Source organism: Symphalangus syndactylus, chromosome 1 (assembly GCF_028878055.3).
Source record: "Symphalangus syndactylus isolate Jambi chromosome 1, NHGRI_mSymSyn1-v2.1_pri, whole genome shotgun sequence".
In the NCBI taxonomy this organism is placed as follows: domain Eukaryota; kingdom Metazoa; phylum Chordata; class Mammalia; order Primates; family Hylobatidae; genus Symphalangus; species Symphalangus syndactylus.
Genome location: NC_072423.2, coordinates 37,551,547 through 37,572,543, shown reverse-complemented (window position 1 = coordinate 37,572,543; position 20,997 = coordinate 37,551,547). Strand labels below are relative to the sequence as shown.

Below are 20,997 nucleotides of genomic sequence, written 5' to 3'. Positions count from 1 at the left end.
GTCCCTGCCCAGCCTCTCACCTCCAGCCCAGCCAGGAAATTGTCCCTGAATTAATCAAAGCACTTGCACTAGTCCCAACTCACCAGAGTCCTCCTCCAGCGGCCACTTTGTGTTGGGTAGATTAATTGCAGCTGGGGGAGGGGAGGGAATCCATTTTTAGAAAATCATTACTTTCAGAAAGAGAGCGGGGTTCTTCTGGCTGGGGGAAAACTGCTGAGCTAGCAGCTCGGGCCTCCTGCTTGAGAGCCGCCAGGAAACTGGGGACTGTGCAGGCTGCTCCTGGCTCCGAGGGTGGCAGCCTGGGCCCACGCACCCCTCCTCCTGAGGCCAGGACACCCCAACGCTGCAGCCCTGGCTGCTGGCGGTCTTTGCTTCCTGCCCTGGCCTGGGCTCAGCAGTTGGATGACATTCTGAGCAGGAAGTAATCGCCTCAATATTGGCCACCCCCTACTATCCGTGGACTGGCTTTCCGACTGTCTTCTCTCACTCGCTGCAAAATCCACCACCCAGAGGGCACCACCAGCCTCTGACTGCAGCTGCGGGATGAAAAGAAGGGTGGGGAACCCCTGATTACGGCCAGCTGCCTTGGATTGAGTATCTAATAAAGTATCTGAAATTGCCATTATTGTGGGTCAACATGATCAGATATTAGCAATCCCACCTGGTTCAACCTAATTAGCATATGGTCAGCTCTTCACATGAATTTTCTCCCCAGTCCCCATTTTAGCCTCATGAAAGTATAATACACACTTTATGCTTTGGAAATTGAGGTTCAGAGAGGTTGTGACTTGCCCAAGTGAGTGCTCAAACCCAGATCTGTCTGACCCCCAAACCGGTGACTGTGAACCACATCCTATTTCACATCAGGCCCCCACCTTGCCTGCCCCCAGCACACCCTCAGGGATAATCAGGAGTTGCTCATTGAGGGCACACCGGCTGAGCTGACAAACAGGTCCTTTGCAGGCTGCTGAGTGCTGGGAGCTTAATAGACCCAGCGAGAAGTCGTCTCTTGCTGTAGGTTTGGGTGCAAATCTAGCTTCCATCACAGGCTGTGCATAGGTGGTCCTAGGCAAATCACTCACCCATTGGAGGGTCAGGGCCTTCCTGAATCAGGGAAGGCCTGCCCACATCCTCTGTGGCGTGGGGGCACAGGCAGCATACCCTTGGTGTGCACTGACACGTACAAATGGCAGGTGTTGTTTCTGTTGCTCAACAGTCAGATCAGCTTGGTCCTTCCAAACCAGAACTTGTTTTAGAAAAAACATATACCCAACTCCTTGAGCCAGGCCTGCTCTGAGAGATTAGATAACACAGAAGTGATGAAATCTGATGCTATCACTTAACAGCTGGGAGACTGTGGGCAATTCTTTGAACCTATTTATCTGTAGAATGGGAGTGATGATCATGGTATCCACTCACAGAGTGGCTGTCAGGATCATATGGGACAATCCCAGTGTAAAGTGCTTAGAACACTGCCTAGCACGGAGTCAGGACATACTCAGCGTTGCTTCTTGATGATGAAGATGATGACTATTATTCCCAGCCCAAGCTAAGCCCACAGATACGCCTTGTTCATGAGACAAGTCCTGTCTGAGCACCACACCAGGAATTGTCAGGGCAGTGAATCCTAACTGAGACTCCAGTTGAGACTCCAGGGTGCCAAGAGCTTATAGTTCAGCAGGAGAGAGAATCTTACACTATTGATCACTCTTCAGGACAAATTTTTTTTTTTTTTTTTGAGACAGAGTTTCACTCTTGTCGCCCAGGCTGGAGGGCAATTGCGTAATCTTGGCTCACCACAACCTCTGCCTCCTGGGTTCAAGTGATTCTCCTGCCTCAGCCTCCCAAGTAGCTGGTATTACAGGCGCTGACCACCACACCAGGCTAATTTTGTATTTTTAGTAGACACAGGGGTTTCACCATGTTGGCCAGGATGGTCTCGAACTCCTGACCTCAGGTGATCCGCCCGCCTCAGCCTCCCAAAGTGCTGGGATTACAGACACGAGCCACCGCACCCGGCCAGACGGAAATTTTTTAAAGGGTGGAGGCTTCCTGGAGGAAGTGTTGCCTGCATCATATCCCAAGGATAAGGAGGAGATAGCTAATTGAAGTGGCTGCAAAGCACTTGCTGCAGAAGCACATGAGCACGGCGGGCCTGCAGCACGGTGCATCCCCCTGCATGCCTGGAATAAAAGGTTTCTGTGTGTGGAGGGCTGGGGACTCAGGGGAGAGGTTGGCAGAGGTGGATGCTGAAGGGCTACTTTCACCAGAGGTAAGGGAGACCCAGGGAAAACTTACAGGCCCTGAATTAAGTCATGCTAGTGGGGGTAGAGAAAAGAGAACTCTGAGAGAGATATTTGCATTTTATAATTATTGATTGAGTGAAACAGGATGGAGGGAATTTGTTTTTTTTATTATGGGGGACGGGGCAAGGATGGGGAATCCAGGTTTCTGGTTCGGACAGCTGAGGCATCTACAGATCTGACGGAGACGGAACCACCAGAGTGATGCTGTCCTCCAGGGAGAGGGTGTAGCCTGAGCAGAGCCTGAGATCGAGTTATATAAAATACCCTGAAATTTAAGGGGTGAACTGAAAGGAAGGAGTACCAAGAGGCAGGAAAACTTCCTTCCAATGGGGTACCTTCTCCCCCTACTCTGCTAATCTCAATGCCATCTGAGCTGAAAGTCCCACCTCCTCTGCAAGCACCTGTGGCCCAAGACCAGGCCTCCTCCTGGGTCCTCGCCTTTTCTTCTGCCTGCTCTGTTGCTGATCATCTTAGGTGTGGCGTCTCGTCCCCCAGCATCACTCACAGGCACTGGCCAGGTCCATGTTACCTCCGTGACCGCCGCGGCACAGTTCTGGGCACATTGAAGGTGCTCAGGAGATGACTGTGGGTGACAGGCTTACCGGCAAAAAGAGGGAAGTGTCAGAAACCAGCAAATGCCAGACTCCTCGTAAGCACTACTCTTTCCCCACCACCCGGAATCAGCCATGCTGGCAGAATCCACACACCTCCACCCCTGTTCCAGCCTCTCCTTCCTCCAGAAGCCACAGCTTCTGCCTCCCAAATCCAGAGGCCTTGCGCAAGTGGCAGGGCCAGGAGGAAATGTGGTGGACCACCCTCCCACCTCCTCTCCATTTCAGGGAGTTGTGGGACTGGAGCCACACAGGATCCTACCAAATAAACATCTCAACAGGGCGTGGACCAAGCAGGAAGAACCACTCAGCCCAGAGTCAGATCCTGATCTCCCTAACCACTTACTATCTCACTGTGTGACCTTGAGCAGGTCATTTCACCTCTCAAAGCCTCCATTTTTGCAGCATGTCCTAATGAAGATGAAATGAGAATTCCCTCAAATGCCTAAACATTATGCCTGGCACCTAGTGAAGCATTCAGTAAATGGTAGCTACGATTATTAAAGAGCTTCCGGGCATGCCGACTCAATTTAGAGCAAACTAAAATGACTTTGACAGCCCCCAGTGAAACACCTTCCCTCCCTACCCGTCCTCCGCCGCTACCACCCTGGAGTTGATTAGAACCCTCCTTGGGTGTTTTCTAGAGATGAGATTTTGCACTTATTCTGGGTTACAGAACTACAATGTAAGCAAGTTTCAGTTTAGTGATAAAAAGCAAAAAGCGACCAGGCGTGGTGAGCCTGTCTGTAATCCCAACACTTTGGGAAAGGCCGAGGCAGGTGGATCACCTAAGGTCAGGAGTTCAAGACCAGCCTGGCCAACGTGACAAAACCCCATCTCTACTAAAAATACAAAAAATTAGCCGGGTGTGGTGGTGTGTTCCTGTAATCCCAGCTACTCGGGAGGCTGAGGCAGCAAAATCGCCTGAACCCGGGAGGCAGAGGCTGCAGTGAGCCGAGATCACTGCACTCCAGCCTGGGCAACAGAGCGAGACTCCATCTCAAAAAAAACAAAAAAAAGCAAAAGCTACTTTGAGAGGTAGTAAGCTCCCCATCACATGTAAACAAGTTGGCCAGGATGAGCACTTGGCATTAATGCCCCGGAGCATAAATCAACAATCAACATGTATTAATATTTCTTGCTAAACAATTGTATTGTCATTCCCTTTAATGAAATAGTGGCGCCAGTAGGCTGTAGCGCTTTTGGTGATTTTTTGGCAAAACAGAAAGTTGGCTTTCTACATTGGCCTTCCAAAAAGCTCTCATGAAATTATACAGGCTTATGATATCCAAATCTTAACCCCCACTTCATAAGAACCTCCTTCCTGGATATAAGATTCAAAATCCCTTACGTAGACACCTGCACAGCCGTTTGTTTGGTACCCAATTTAGACCATCTCTTGTGCAAGATCTCCCGAATCTAAAACATGGCTCAGATCACGTTCAGCAGTGAACCAAGGCAGGCTGATGCAAAGACAGCACTGAAGAGGCATTTTGACTGCAAGTGCCATAAGAGCTAGGCTGGGGAAGGGGACTAGTGAACTGTCGCTTAAGTTCCAGCAGACAAGGGAGGATATTGCAGAGTGGAACTTGGACTCTGTGACTTTTGTGGCCCAGGACAGTATTTGGGAGGGAGCCAGGAGGTGGCCTAGTCCCTCTGACCACCACTGACATTCAACCCCCACCTTCATCACCCTTCCAGGGTCTCAGCCCCAGGAAACTTCTCCTGGAATCCAGTCTAGCAGAGGTACAGCTGGCTCAGGATTTAATACCAAGTGAGGAGTTGGCAAGAACCAGATGGACCCAGGTTCTTGGGGCCGAACTTTCCCATCCATCCCCTAATCCGGTCTCCTTCCCATCACCCTAGATCTAATTCCCTGTCCTCAATTCTATAAGCTTTGAATTATCACCCACAGGGCTCCTGTAGGTTGTCTCCCATTACAAATTCAAGACACAAGAAGGAGGGATGTCTGGGTGGCTGCAGGTCTTTCCCGCACTCTTGAAGACCAGGGCTGTTCTAGATGTCTCTCTTTTGTGGCCCACGTCTCCCATCCTCCAAGCACTGGACTGGGAAGACGCCAACTCAACTGAATTTGGATGAATACTCCTCCCCACTCCCTCCAAGCAGCAGAAGAAAAAGGAGTTGGAGGACAACATGAAATCAAGTGTACATTTTAAAAATCATTTAATGGAACATAAACTCCTTTAGAAAAACATTCAGCTAGGTGATAACACCCATAGAAAAAAACACCAATCTTGTGTTTATCTTTTTTAATTTGGCATTTGTTATTTGCATTTATATTAAAGCAAAGTGCATCTTTTCTTTATTTTTCTTGTTTATACACATTGCACAATACATAAATAATGATGCTTATAAAACGTCTTTATATTTACAAGTAATAATATATTTATATATAACATAAAATACATTTTTTTCTTTAATAAATCTCAGGTTTTTTTTTCAGGAGTCCTTTCTCTCTCAAAGCACTACAATGCTAAATTTCCAATGAGAATGCTTCTCTTGTTCATTTAAACCTTTGTAGTTAGAAAAATAGCTTATGTTAAAGTCTAAACATGCTCATTGAGCTAAGAACAGTGTCAAAGTATCATACGAGTGTATGAGTTGTAGAAGAAATGAAAGAAGAGTTAGGTGTCAGCCTAGGATGGTACCTTGGGTTATGACGGACCAAATCCTTCTTGGAGGGAAGGGGACCGCTAAGCATGTATGTCCCTCCCAGGGACGTCCCCGCTTGCTGGCCTAATAGCAGAGCTCAACACACAGGCTGGGAGCAGGGAGTGCTGAGCTGGTTTTCTAAGTCCGGGAAAAACCTGATGTCACCAGGGCAGGCAGGGGAGAGGCTGAGGGGAGAGGGCACGGGGTGAGCAATACTGTGAGGGGGCTGCCCCGGCAGCCCTTGGGAAGCCCATCTCAGGGAGATCCAGGAGCAGATGGCCAAAAAACAAAGACAGTACAATGGCAGGGGCTGGCGGGAAGGGAGTAAGACAAGGAGGAAAACAATTGGTTCTGGTTCAGCCACTAGCAGGTTCGCTGCTCAGAAGCCTGTGGACAGGCCTGTGTCCTTGATGAGGGAGAGGAGGGGCGGGGGCTTTCCCAGGCTGGAGACAGAGCCGTGCTCCTGGCAGCTGCTGGGACCCCTGCCACCAGCTTGCCCAGGTACTGCCTCTGCCCCACTGAGCATGTCCAAGGGGCAGGACAGACACCGCTTAGGACTGCAAACCTCTCTGCTGGGGACATCTGTAAGAGACAGAAAACAAAGAGCACGCCATCTCCCCATCTGCTGCTCCTGCACACACGTGCACACTCACCCGCACACTCACACTCACACACACTCCTGACAAGTGAAATGATGACCGCCCCCCTTCATACACTGTGTTTGGTGGTGCTTGGATTTCTGCTTCCCCTCTTCCTATCAGCGTGTCCTGCCGATCATACCCGCCCCTTCTTCCAAAAAAAACCCCAACAATTCATTTCATAAGCTATTTCTCAAAGAGCGAAACAAAACAGAACACAAACGAGGACGAGAAGAAGAAAACCAACCAACAAACAAACGAACAAACAAAACGACCAAAGAGTTTGCATGAAAAGCAAGCACTCAGGAGGAAAATATTAGCAGCAAAGTAGTTTGAAGTGTGGCCTGCTCAGCTCACGCTCTGTCCCCTCCGCACGCGGCTACCGGCTGTTGAAGATGACCTCTAGCCAGCACGGGCAGCTGCTGATGAACTGGCGGGTGTAGCACTGGCCCCAGCCCTTCACAAAGCTGATCTGCACGGTAAAGCCCGTCCACGGCTGCTGCATAAACTCGTGGTCATTGGGCCGCTGCAGGCTGTACGCCTTCTCATAGTCGAAAGCCTTGATGGAGAAACCGGGGAACACTTTGTGTACCAACAGCGTCCTGGAGTCCGGGTTGTCCAGTGTGGCGGACTTGATGAAGATGGGGTAACTGCTGCGGTTGTACACCCACACGCCATCCACCTCCCGCGTCAGCTGGATGCCGCAGCCGATTTTGCTCCGCACCTTCTGCACCAGCTGACTCTTGTTGTCCGAATTGAGCTGTCCGAGGCAAAAGCCATTCCCCTGAGGTAGATCATAGAAGATATCCAGAGAGGGCTCCTGGACACAGTAGAGCCTCCCCACTCTCGTCTTCTCCTCCCAGTATGCCACCACGCACCAGTGTGACCGATCCCCAGGCTCCAGAAGAAGTTGGGAATCTAGAAAACACAATGGCAGAGAGGGTTAGTGGGGACAGGCATTGGTGACTCCTAGAATGAAGACACCCCCTGCACCCAGTCACCAGCTCATCTCTCAGGACCAGACAAAAAGAAGGAGGCGGTGAGGATAGTCCTGGACTTGCACAGGCTCTTACAGCCCTTTGACCAGGACTCTGCCTTTCTTTAAGCATAGGAAGCGCTGGATGCTGCTTCTCTCCAGGCCCCTGCCCATCAGGAGTCTAGTACACCACCACCTGTGCCCACCTGGCCAACAAAGCCTCTTCTCTGCAGAGCACAGATGCAAAGGGACCCTTGGGTGGTCTGGTTTTTAGGGCCGCAAAAAGCCTCAGCAACGTCCTGGAGTTACAGATCTTTCAACTGGATGGGACCTTGAAGGCCAGCTCCTCCAGCCCCTTGTCATCCTGATGAGAAAACCAGGACCCAGAAAGCCTGCTGCTGGAGTACCAGGGGATGAAACAGCCAGAGCTAGAACCCAGGTGTCTAGACTCTGGGACCACCTATGCGATGGTCTCTGGGTGCCTGCCACCCAGCTCTCAGATCAGTGCCGTGGTCATGAGGGACCTCTCTATCTGGTAAAAATAAAAATGAGGGTGGCTTGGGACAAAAACATCTATATTCCTGATAGAAAAACAAGTCTCAGTGTGTCAGCAGCAGCCCTGTACACAAAGGGTGAATTCATGTCAAAATGCCAAATCACAACGTGCACACCGGTATTAACCCGGGCTACCTTAACAAAGCTTCCTCCAGCCCAGACAGAAGATTATGTGTCTCAAATAGATGCGTCCCCCTTCTCCCCTTCTCTGCCGGCACCCCCGTCCCCAGGGGTGCCCCCTCTTTCCCCTCCTTCCACAGAAGCATCTGGAGCCTGCAGGGCACCCTGCTCCGCCCTCATCCCTCCCCTGCAGGCCCCGCCCCGCTTCCCTACACAGGGCTCTTCCCACAGGCAGCCTGGAGGCCGGGGTGATTCTGGTAAGGTAATTTTCCTCCACAGGCACTTGGAGGACTTTAAAAGGGGGGTCACACGGAGGGAAAGGGAGCCCCGGCGGCGGGCATTCTGACTCCTCCTTAAGTAGGAGCCAGCGGGCAGGCCTCAGACTTGGGACCATAAATCTCCCCAGCCCAGCCAGACTGCAGGAACGCTGTGGTTTGTGGCAGCAGGGTGGAGACCGGAAGTCTTATATTTGTTAACAAAAATGGGGACAGCAGAGGGGGGAAAGCAGAGGGGAAGGGCCCCACGTCGGTCAGGGCCTTGCCCTCGCTCCCTGCAGCCCCAGCTCCTCCTCTCGGGGACCTGGGGGGCACAAAGCAGGGGTTGAGTGTGAGATGTGTTTTGCTGTGGCCTTTGTGTTTCTGGAGTAACTGGGTTCAGAGTCAATGATGACGGGTTGCACCCTGCAGGGGGTCGATGGCAGAGGATGGGGCCGCATCTTGCTGCCCCAGCAGGCTGGGTAACTGGGGCAGCCCAGGGCACTAACTGGCTCCAACTTTTACAGGCGTGTTAGGACCTGGGAACTCATTGGCTCCACTCAGTTGTTTTTTTTTTTTTTTTAAGTAGCAGCCAATGTTGGATGGAGGTGCCCGTCAGTAAGGCCATACAAATGCGCACACTGCGGCCTGCTGAGGCAGCCACACACACACACACCCTGAGCAGCGGTTCCCTACAGACACCCCAAGGTGGCCTTCCCAAATGCCTGCCCCAAAAGCTCCACACAAAGGGGACACTGAGGTCTCAATCCTTTCCCTCAACCCCCACCCCACTGAAAATCAACACCAGAAAACTGGCCGGTCACCGCCCCCACGTAGCTAGGAAGTCCAGTGCGTGTGCATGTGCGTGTGCAAGACTGTGTCCATGATGTCAGTGTGTACGAGTGTGTGTTATGTGTGTTTCTGTGTGCACATACATACTGGAACATATGGAAAACAAGACAGGGACAGGGAGAAGGTGACTCATCAGGCATTCACTTGTTTCTGCAAAGTATCCATCAACTGCTAATAAGCTTGTGAGCGCTGGCAATCTTTGAACTTTCTTGCTGAGGGAACTCAGCTCTGAAGGCTACACCAAAGACCTGAACGCCCATAGAAGGAAGGACACATTGGCATCAAGTGTGAAGCGGGAAGAAAGCCCTCTTCTGGGAGGCACAGCACATCCACCCTTTTGATGGGGAGGAGGGTGTTCTGAAACACAAGAAGCTTTTGCTTATTTTCCCAATTCGGGACAACAAACCTGGCCTGGAAAGGAAACTCGGGGAGCCGCTGGGAAGGAGGCGGGAGGGAGGGAGGGTGGGAGACCCTCAGCAGAGCCTCATAATGCTTTGTTTCATGCAGCCGGACCTACTGAAACCTGGCACCGGCCAACAGGAGGAGGAGGAGGAGCAAGGGAGTGAGTGAAGTACGGACCTGAGATCGAGGCGCCCCCATGCCACGCCTGCTAGCCACCTAGGCAAGGGGTGGCAGACACCCTTGTCTGCCAAGGGTGGGGGCCTCTGGGGGCAGAGGAAACTGGGTGGGGACTGGAGCCTGAGACCTGTAGCCGCAGGGGGAAGTGTCAGGTGGGTTTCTGTTTCATCTGTGCAGCCCGCCCGCAATGTGCTGCCAGACACCCCCTGGAAAAAGCATTTTTCTGCTGAGGTTAATGGCCCAGCCCAGAAAATCTGCAGTGCGTGGATGTCGGCAGTGCGTGGATGTCGTGAATGCCGCTGTGTGTGAACAAGGCACCTGAAGTCCATTCGGTGCCCTAACCCACCGCAGGGAGACTCCTGCCTGCTCCTCCCTCGCTGTCCCCTCCAGCTCCCCGACCAGCAGCCACTGTCCTCCCGTTAGGACAGCCCCAGTCTCCTCCTGCCGGGACTATTTCTAAGCACACACAAAAAACCAGCTTTCCAGCGAAACCATTCAGCAACAGCAAAGGTCCCTCGAACACACACCCTTGTGTTAATATCACACCTTCTGGGGACCCTGCACGACATCCCCCATTGCCAGTACAGAGATTCCTCTCTTTGCCCTGAATTCCCCACCATTTGGGCTCATTTCTGGGAAATGCTCAGCTTCATCTTCACAGAAACACAGTTCCCTGAATCGGGCCCACAGCCCGCACGAGTCTCCCCACAAAGGTCTGTGTGGACGCTTTGCTCCCAGGGACTTCCCGGGCCACGTGTCGAGGGGCTGGGAAATTGAATCTGCACAAGGATTAAGGAAGAGCCTTGGCCTCTCGCTGATAGTTAACCTCCAAAGGCAAAACTCACAGTGCTTTGTTAATTTCCCTCAGCTTTATAACCTTTTCCGGTATTTTCCACAAACTTCTCCCCCTCCCCAGAAAACTGTACAGGGGCTTGTTTTAAAACAGTATGTGTTCATTTTAAAGCATCCAAAAGAAAAGCTGTGTTGTAAAAAGCTCACTAATCAGATGCCTGCTCACAATTTTTTCCTTTTATTACAGTGTGGGGAATTTTTGGAGCAACACCAGAAAAATGCTGAATCTGCCTAAAATTCCTTTAAGGTGTTCCCCCCCGCCCCCCCTTCCCCATTTCCCTTAAAGCATAAAATCCTCCCTTTAAAGGGAAGGGGGAGGTGGGGGTTGAGAGGGGAGAGGACTTCAGGCTGTGTTTGCGCTCCAACTGGGGAAGAACACTTAGCAAGGAGCTCCCTGACTCTTACAAAGAGTTATTTAATTACCCTGCTCATGAATGAACAGACCAGACCCTTCCAGGAGACCAGAGGCTCATGAATGAACCTCACACCCCAGGTCTCAATGGCACAGGGTGACCAGGCCTCAAGGCCACATTTTAGGTTAAACAAGGAATTTTCCCCTTCTTAAATTTTTTTCTTTTTTTTTTGAGACGGAGTCTCGCTCTGTCGCCCAGGCTGGAGTGTAGTGGCCCAATCTCGGCTCACTGCAAGCTCCGCCTCCCGGGTTCACGCCATTCTCCTGCCTCAGCCGCTGGAGTAGCTGGGACTACACGCCCAGCTAATTTTTTGTGTTTTTAGTAGAGATGGGGTTTCACCGTGTTAGCCAGGATGGTCTTCATCTCCTGACCTCGTGATCCGCCCGCCTCAGCCTCCCAAAGTGCTGGGATTACAGGCATGAGCCACTGCACCCAGACTCCTCCTTAAATTTTTAATTTGAAGGCGTCAGGAGATGAGAAAGAAGAAAAATGGGAGGAGGGAGGAAAGGCCTTGTTCAGTGCCTCAACAATACCATTCTCCACCTGAAGGCAAAGGGCAGAGAGGCAGAGCAGCTCCAAGAACAGCCATGGGGTTCTGAGAACATGGGCACGCATGGAAGAGAAGCTATCTGGGCCTGACTGGGCCCAGACACACAAAGGAGGTACTTGGGGGGAGGGGGTCCCCAAGATTCCATTTAGGAACAAGGCCAAGCTTGGGGAAAAAAGCCAGTAGAAACATGAGCTCCATCAGCTGACGCCCCATGGTTAAATGTGCCCAATTGCCAGGGTGCCGGGAGCTGGGGTCAAAGGTGGGTGAGGAGGGGTCTCCACCAGCTCTCATCTCTGTGAGGCACTTAGATAATGAAGTGACATTCCTCTGCCAAAATCCAACAGGGCCATGGGCCTATGAGCCCCCTCCTCCACGGTCCAGCAGAGCAGAAGGCTGAGGATGGAGAAGTTGGGGAGGAAGGGCGCCTGGGCAGGCATGGCCGCCTCCTGCAGGCTCCCTGTGCCAATCAGGGGCAAACGAAGGGCAGAAATGTGGACACAGACAGCTTGCACCTGGCAACCTGGGAGCGCAAACATCACCACGCCTCGCCAATGCCAGGTCCAGGGTCCTCCCTCCTCAGGACCCAGGCGCCACCAACGGTTGCCTCATCCTGTCTCTCCCTCCACATCAGACATCTCAAAGGTTAACAGCACCCATCCCCTGCTCCCAACCCTGTCAGGAAATTGGCTGTTCTGGTATCAACAAGCCCTCTTCAGGGACAAGCCTAAGATAAAAGGGGACTCCAGTGCCAATCCATCCCATCTATTCTCACGCCAAACCATCATAATTCACAAGGACCCTTGCTGGTCTCTTGTTTTCAATAGGCAAATCCCTCCCCCAAATAGAGACGCGTAAAACTTGCTGAGATATCTGGGCTCACTTTAAGGGGCCGCCTCTAATCCACCATGCTCACAGCCTCATCCAAAAGAGGAAATAGGACCCCAGAGCTCCCTGAGACTCCTCAGGAAACACTGACAATGCTGGGGTTTAGAGTGAGTTCCTCATGGAGGAAACAAACCAAAATGTTTCAGGTAAACTGCGAGTTAATCAGAAAACACTGGGGCCCAACCCATCTCCAGCACCCCATGCTCTCTCCCCAAACAGATCAGAGGATGAATCCTGGCTGGTGGAAGGCTGACCTGAGAACACTGGATTTTTTTTTTTTTTTCTTTTTTTTGAGACGGAGTCTCGCTCTGTCGCCCAGGCTGGAGTGCAGTGGCGCAATCTCGGCTCACTGCAAGCTCCGCCTCCCGGGCTCATGCCATTCTCCTGCCTCAGCCTCTCCGAGTAGCTGGGACTACAGGCACCCGCCACCAAGCCCGGCTAATTTTTTGTATTTTTAGTAGAGACGGGGTTTCACCGTGGTCTCGATCTCCTGACCTCGTGATCCGCCCGCCTTGGCCTCCCAAAGTGCTGGGATTACAAGCGTGAGCCACCGCGCCCGGCCGATTTTTTTTTTTTCATGCTTTGCAACATCTCTAGTGAAGTGAGATGGCTGGACTTGGGGGTGGGCAGGGGGTGCCACAGGGTCTCCTTCAAAGGCCAGGCTGCTCTCTGGTTCCCGGGCCCAGCAGGCTTCGTTTCCACCCCTTGGCGTGTTCTAGCCATGGCAGAACCCCCACTCCTGTGCCAACCCCAGAGGTGAGCTGACCAGCTACAAAGCCAGATATGCATTTCACACCAACCTCGCATGCAGCCTCGGGGTAACTTCAGCTCATCCCTAAAACAGGGTTCCCCCAAGGCCAGCCTCATAAGGTTGCTGTACCAATTTGATGCAAGTGATTGGGGCCAGCTTGTGGAGAGTGCTGCACATGCGTTGGTCTCATCTCTGAGGCTCCTGGGTTCTCCAGCTGCTCAGAAAATGCCCACCAGTCTTCCCAATTGTCTCCACATCCCCACACCCCATGGTAGAAGAGTTCTGGGCCAATGCCTACACTTAATAAGCATTTACTTTGCATAGGCTGTGTTCTCTAAGTGGCTCATGGCAACCCTCTGAGGCTGCATACTATCACCAGCCTATCTTAAAAAAGGGAGTAGTGGGGGTGAGGCACAAGTCACTGGCTGAAGTGCAGAGCTGCAATTCAAGCCTAGAATATTGGCTGGTGTGAGCTGTGGACACAGGCCTCTAAAGCCACCAAGCCCACTGTTCTCCCAAGTGTCCTTCAGAACGCACTTTGGAAATGCTGCACCAGCTTTTAGAGCTGTGCATGGGGTGCAACTCCCCTGCAGCAAGAAGTGGGGGGCAAAATGGCTTTTTTGCCAGCAAGCTGCTCTGTGACCTTGGCCAAGTGGCTTGCCCTCTTGGGGTCTCAGTTTGACCTGTCCATAAATAATGTAAAGGGGACAAGGGAAGATGGCCCCATGAGCCCCCTTCTGGCCTTCATGGTCTCTGGCTGCACTCTGATTCTCAGTATTAAACAACACTGGTTCCATTTATTTTTACTACCTTCCAGAGAGTAAGAAAACCACTTTGAGGAGCAGGGTATATTTTTGCATTTAATTTGCAACAATAAAACAAAATAAAATCAAAAGAGAAGGAGGTTTGAGTCAGGTTTTGCTGTGTCCATCTCTAAACCAACTTTTTTTTTTAATTTCAGAGTCAGAAATGACTTTTTACTCTGTCTTACTATTCATCACCCTCAAGAGACGGTGAGCACCCAAGAGAGGATCTCTTTTATCACTGTCATCCGTCCACTGTCTGCCCAGGCTTGGTTCCCTGAAGTTTCTCCTCCCATCACCGCCCTCCTTGCCACCTCTCCCAAGCCTACATATTTTGCAGATCCTGCTGGTCTAGAACACTAATTAGTGACTGTGTCCTTACAAATTACGTTAAATAATCAATTCCTAGAACTAAAATGTACTCCCTGGCTCCCCAAACTGGTCCCACACCACCTCCCAAAACCCCCCAAGCATTTGAGTCTGAAGCCCCCAACCTGGGGATAAATGCTCCTAAGAGCATTTATCTCACCATGGAGAATGTAATTGAGGGTGGCACAGGGCAGGGGAGGAAAGCCACACAAATCAAAAGCTCTTGTCTGTCTCGCCAGTCAGGCTGACGCGGCTTCCTGTGCCCCAGCATTCAGCCATGCAAATTACAGCGTGTACCCAGCTGCCTGCAGCCACTGCTGTCTGAGGAGGCCCGCTCTGCCCAGGCTCCTCTGAGAGAGGCCTCAGAGGAAGGGTGGGGACTCCCGACCCAGCCAACTCCATTCATAATATTGACAGTAAAGGGCCTCTCTGGCTGCTGTTTAGTGTGCATGCAGCCGAATCATTTCTCAAGTTCGAATTTCCAGATACTTCCCCTCCATGGTGCACCAACCAGGTTCCCACTGTTATCCCCCAAGTAACTCAGAGTAGCTCTCTTCAGAAAGGGGGTTCACATATTAGCAGGCACAGAAGCCCTTAGCCCTGCATGGCACTGTCTGCTCAGCTGCCTTCCCTCTGGGCATGACCCTGGCACCCCCAGGAAGACACAAGGGCCGAGACAAGCATGGAACAGAAAGTCTGTCGTGTCCAAGAGAGACTATCAAGTCAAGTCTCTTACCTCACCCACCTACCCACCTGCCACCCTGAGAGTGTAGGAGATTCCCCAAATTCCCTATCTGGATTCCCAACTGGGCAGCCGGCACTGAATGCTGATTCATTCTCTCTCTCTCTCTCTCTCAATCTCTTTCTCTCTCTCTCTAACACACACACACACACACACACACACACACACACACACACACACACGTTAAAGCATCATGAAAATCTTAATACAAACCACTGCATCATTAAGCCAATTTTCCAAAAGGACAAAACCCCTAGAAGGACAGGACAGTTTTTCCCTGGTTTTGCAGGTGGTGGGGGGCTCTGTGCATGCAAGAAACCAAGCTACTTTTGCTGTGGGCCTCGTTTTAATAAAGCCCCAGGGTACCAGGACCCCTAGTCCTTGGAAGGCATCACAGGACCCAAAGGGAGACCCTCTCCCACCCTATCCCCCACAGGTCCAATTCCACTCCAGTTTCTAGAGGGTAGGAAAAACTGTCTGAAGACGTGGAAAAATACAGTGAGAAACAAAAGTCCTTTTCATTCCTCCCCTCCCCCGGCTCCCCTTGTTCCATAACAATTATGAAAACTGTTGGATGGGATGGCATTTTGAACATTTACTGCATTCTGGCCAATAAATTCCAACGCAGGATCCGATGGAAAAGCTCCCTCCTCTCCGGCGAGCTCCCTCCCTGGCCCCCTCCCCCTGCACTCCCAGCCCTCATTCCATCTCTCACTTTACAACCCAATACCAGGGCCTGGCCAGGCCAGGGCCACACTGTACTTAGAGGGAAAAACAACAGTACGACAGCCTGGAGACAGCGTGCAGACTGGAAAAGTTAATCATTACTTCTGTCTGCCTCCGTAATCTAATCTCTCCCGCTTGGACACACTCACTGTTCAGCCATCCCAGCCCTTTCACCCCTAAAGCACCCAGGACCTCCCAGACCCGAGCCCCCACTCCCTCTGGCGGGCCCTCCCACTCCTAACCTCCAGTTAGGAGGTCAAGGGAATAAAAGAAGAATGAAAGGGTCCCCCACCCAGAAGCTGCTGTCACAAGGCCCTGGAGTCCAACATACATGGCCAGCTGCTCTTTGCTGGGTGCCCCACCTTTCAGAGCCTCCAGGCCTCCCATAAACATGGGCTCCCATAAATGTGAGCTCCAATCTGGCTGGTGACTACAGCAGCTCAGCACTGCCCCTCCCCCACCGCGCAGGGACAGACTGTCCCCTCCCCCCATTCTCACTCCCTCTGCCCCAGGATTCACCCTCAAGCCCACCCCCGGTGGGTAGGGCTCCCCCACCCCATGTGATCAGTGTGTGCCGACACACGACACACAAGTCAAGGAGGCCCTACCGTTGGCAATGCCTTAAAAAATGAAACACAGAATGACAGTGTAATTTAGCAATTCCACCTCTGGGTATATACCCAGAAGAACTGAAAGCGGGGGCTCCAACAGTATTTGCACATCCACGTTCACAGCAGCATTATTCACAGTAGCCAAAAGGTAGAAGCAAGCCAAGTGTCCATCAAGCAATAAATCAACCAAACATGGAATATTCATACAATAAAATATTATTCCGCCTTAAAAAAGAAGGAAATTCTGACATACGCTACAGCATGGATGAACCCTGAGGCCATTATGTTAAGTGAAATAAGCCGATCACAAAAGGACAAACACTGTCTGATTCCACTATTCTATGAAGTACCTAGAGGAGGAGGCAAATTCATAGACAGAAAGAATGGTGGGTGCCAAGTGCTGGGGGGAGGGGAGAAGGGAAGTTAGTGTTTCTTGGGAACAAAGTTTCAGCTAGGGAAGATGAGAAAGTTCTGGAGGTGGACGGTGGGGATAATAGCACAATATGAATGTACTTAATGCCACAGAACTATATACTTAAAAATTGTTAATATGGTGAATTTTATGTATATTTTACCACAATAAAAGAAAAAGGCCTCAGCTCTCTTAATGCTCTCCTTTGCACCCCCACAACTAGTCCTCATAAGCATAGAGTTCCTGAATTGGGGATTCCACGGGTGGGACTGGGCTTCAGCAAAGATATCGGCCCCCTGCAGATGTATAGAAATTGTGGCATATCATGCATTTTTCTGGACAGAGTCCTCAGCTTTCACCCATACTTGGAAGAGTTTGCAAGCCAAGAGACAGGAAGAACTACAACCTTTTTATTTTAAAATGGAAGCAGTCTTTGGCTTCCATAGGGATATCTCATCAATAGGGGGGTCATTCCCACACCCCTCAAATCCAAGAGACAAAGATCACAGATCACTGAAGAGACTTGGCAGCCAAGCCCAAGCCCTTATTTTGCAGATGAGAAAACTGAGGCCCAGAACACAGAAATGGCTCCTGCAAGACCATGTGGCCAGCCAGGGACTGAGACACTCGGCCTCAACCCAGGAGAGCAGGCCAGCCTCTAGTGACAGAAAAGTGGAGGATGCTGGCCCCGCCACTGTAATTCTCTCCCAGCCCCCTCCTGGGACTAGGGCATCCTGGACACCCTGGGGGAAGGGGGGAGCTTCTGAGTTTTTGCAGGCCCCACGATCCAGGGCTCTTCCCCAGGAAACAGCCCCCCAGCGGGGTTTTGATTGTGCCCCCACTGAGCAGGAGATGGGGCCCATCTATCTGTAAGAATGGTATGGTGCACTCAGATCACACTGAGAAGTAACTTTTTAATTTTCCCTCTTGGTTACTGATTCATGAGGGGGTGGGGCAGGGCTGGCTCAGAGGCTGCAGTGGGGCTGACAAGGTCCCCAGGCCCAGCTCTTGATGAGCCTGCCGGGGAAGGAGACACTTAACAGCTTCATGAGGTGACTGGAAGGTGGGACAGGGGACAGGGGACAGGGACAATCATTTAACCTCTGAGTGAGCCACCCCAGAAAATGCAGACAGCTAATCTGCTAACGGCACAGTCATATCTTGGCGTCTTATTGTTTTTGTTCCCGTTGAGTGACAGTCGCAGATCAAAACGTAAGAAAGCAATACTGAAATGAGCACACGGTCGCTGGCCTGGTTATCTGAGTTGTCTTCTGGCTGAAAGAAAGTCCCAACTTTGCAAGATGAAATTGGAGTTGAGACCAGATCTTCCCTTTCTGCTCTGATCAAACCCCCCAGCAAAAGCAACTCTCCCCGCCTTTTCTTCCTGGTGGGGCTTCACGGAAGAGCAAGAAGAGTAATTCAATTAGTGAACTCCACAGAGCTTGGAAGCCATCGGTTGGCCCCAGGGGAACAGACAGGGAAGGATGAACGTGAAAACGAAACACCCTGGTAAATGCATCTTAGATTATTTCATCCAAACCCAACCCCAGACAGGCCAGGGCCTCACACACAGGGCTGACACCTCAGAAATGGACTTAACCCTCAGATTTAAAATTAAAAAGCAAGAGTTTCTTTCATCCCCCAGATGGTCTTCATGAGAATTAAGTCCTCTGGAGTTACAAAGGGAAAGTCACTCCTGGGCTTTGAAAACATCTCACTTCCCCTCTGGCTGTCAAGACATTAGATACTGTCTTTCCAGATGTTTCCCCACCCCTTGGCTGTGGTCCACTGAGGAGCCTGGCGCTAGGCTGGTCACTTCCACTCTGTGCTGTGCCCCAGGTACTACCAGGGTCTGGAGGGTGGATTCTAACCACAGCTCCTGTTCTTCCTGCTGTCATCTTACAATCAGCAAGAAGCGGGGTGGGGAGGCGGGCTGGAACCAAAACCCTGGAGACCTACCTCTGTTTATCCACAAGCTTTGCTTTATCTCAATTCTCAACAGACCACACAACCAAAGCAGAAGCAGAAGTGGATGACTCAAGAGCTCGGCCCACCCTGCACCTCCCCCACCTATGGCCTGGCTTCATGGAGGGACCAGGCTCCTCTGTCCTACAGAAGCTGCCCCTGCCTGCCTCCAGGTGGAGGCAACTCCTATTCAATCCCCGCTACCCCCGGCTCCATCCCCATGGATTAAACATCACCTTCGGACAAGCCATTCCATCTGCCAATTCTTCATTCTATCCCAGCGCAGGAACTGGTCCTCTGCACAGCACACAGCCTGGCACATAACAGGTGTCAATACATATCTGCTCCATAAATGAATCACAGGGACACACTGGTTTCTTCCAAAGCAGCAGGCCCACCTAGCTTCACACCTGGCAGAGGGAGGCACATGTGAACCCACCTGAGAGGGGAGCACACCTTCCAAGCAGGGAATCAGCCAGAAGGACCAAGTCCCTCTCCAGGACTCCCCACGGAGGACACAAGAGAGAAGCCCTGTTCTGCGCTAGGTCACACTCAGCTGCCGTGGCACATGCCGCTGAGAGGTGTTTCCAAGGCAGGCGCTGGCCCGCCAACCTCTGTGGGCACACCACCTGCCCACAGCATTCTGCTTTGGCGTCCTGCTCTGTTTGGACAAGTTACCCTCACCAAGTGTTCAACAATGCTTTTACACACCCCAGGGCCCTTGTTGTGTTATGAAAACGAAACAAAGCACACTAAGGAAAAAGCTGGGAGGGTGGGGGTGAGCGTGAGTGGAGAGCGGGCCGGCCACACACACAAGTCTCTTTCTTTCTGGTCTCTATCCTAAAGATGGCTCCTTGGCAGCACAGGCCGGGGCACTGTCCCATGCCCTGTGTCATTAGAACGATGACATCAACAAAGAGGGGATTTAGAAACCCTGAGACAAATAAATGGAACTGGACCTTATCTACACCACTGTAGGGCTGTGGCAAGCCACCTCTCTGGGAGATGCTTCTAGGTGACCCATATCACCCCTTCCTCCAAAGCACAGCACCGTTACTGGACACAGCTGTACCAGGGGAGCTCCGAGACCCATTTCCCCTCCACTGCTCACTAGCACCCTAGAAATAGTCTCAGGAAAGTTACAGAACTCCTGCAGGATGAGGGGGACACGGTGGCTTGAAAATACAAAGGCAGCCCTGAGTTCCCAGCGGCTAAGTGCCAGGTGCCTCTGTTAGGGGAAGGCAGTACAGGGGGTGGGTAAAAAGGCTAAAGGCTTGAGTAAATTCTTACCTACCCCCCATCAGAAAAAAAAAAAATACAATCTTTTTTTTGCAAGTTAAAACTGAGCTAATGACACTGGGTGGGGCTCAGTGTTGAGGACTCCCGCAGCCAAACCAAAATTAGCTTCCAGCCAAGAGCTGCTTGGCCTTACCATTTGGGGAAGGAAGCTGAAAAAGTCATGAAAGATTCTTTAGTAAAATGGGAAATAAGGCGGCAGTTAACATTTCAACTGAAGGTGACCCTTCTGGTAAAATATTTTTTTAAATAATAAAAATAACATAAAGTTCTCAAACAGCCTCTTTCTTAAAGAAAATGGCCTACACGTTCTCGTGGGAGTGGAAGGGAAGAAAAAAAAAAACACAAAACAGAAAACAGGCTAGCTGTTTCTCAGCCACTACCTTTCATGAACCACTTAATTCTGGAGTTATTCTCAAAAAAGAGATGACGCAATTTCCTGTCTTGTCCCAATATTTCCTGTTAACTTACAAGGTGAAAGTTATCGCCGTTTTAAATAACTGTCCTCAACACCACTGAAAGTCCTTTTTCCCAGCCAGTGCCCATCCTGATCAAAAAATGTCCCCATCTTACGGTATAAATATGATCATTTTCTACACCTTTTAAGAGTTGGCTTCATAAGAAGCCTGGTTCTCTCTATACCAGATACTGAATCCACAGGGGCACCTTCCACGGGAGTGGGGTTAATAGCCCAGATCTCCAAGGTGAACCCACAGAGAGAAACAGAGAGGCTGGGGGGCAGCCGAGTCCCCCAAGTGAGCCAACAGGTTTAGGTAGAGTGGCCGGGATCAGGTGAGTGTTGCTTTCTTGGTGTGTTAACCACTAAATTGAGAACTGTGCCTCAGCAGTTAATAATATCTTCCCGCTGAAAATAGCCTGGAGAGGAAGCCTCTGTGTGACAGTAGGCAGGCAGCCAGCCTTGGGGCTAGCCATTCAATACTGAGCGAGAGGTGGTAGGGCCAGTGGTGACCTCCCAGCGGCTGTGCTTACAGTATCCTTTCACAAGGCTCCCTCGAAGGGAGGGCGCCCGGGCCAGTCACCTGCGGCCTCTGCAGCCC

At 51.3% G+C, this 20,997-nt stretch overlaps 1 protein-coding gene across 2 annotated transcripts in view; it reads right to left on the bottom strand.

The window, feature by feature from the left end:
- Positions 1 to 5,077: 5,077 nt before the first annotated feature.
- The window catches only part of SMAD7 (SMAD family member 7), a 30,845-nt gene continuing 14,925 nt past the window's right edge, over positions 5,078 to 20,997 (bottom strand). For both annotated transcript variants that reach the window (XM_055232762.2, XM_055232768.2), the window contains exon 4: positions 5,078 to 7,146. In XM_055232762.2, coding sequence (XP_055088737.2) covers positions 6,608 to 7,146 — 539 coding nt within the window. In that variant the 3' untranslated portion in view covers positions 5,078 to 6,607. The remainder of the gene's footprint in view (positions 7,147 to 20,997) is intronic.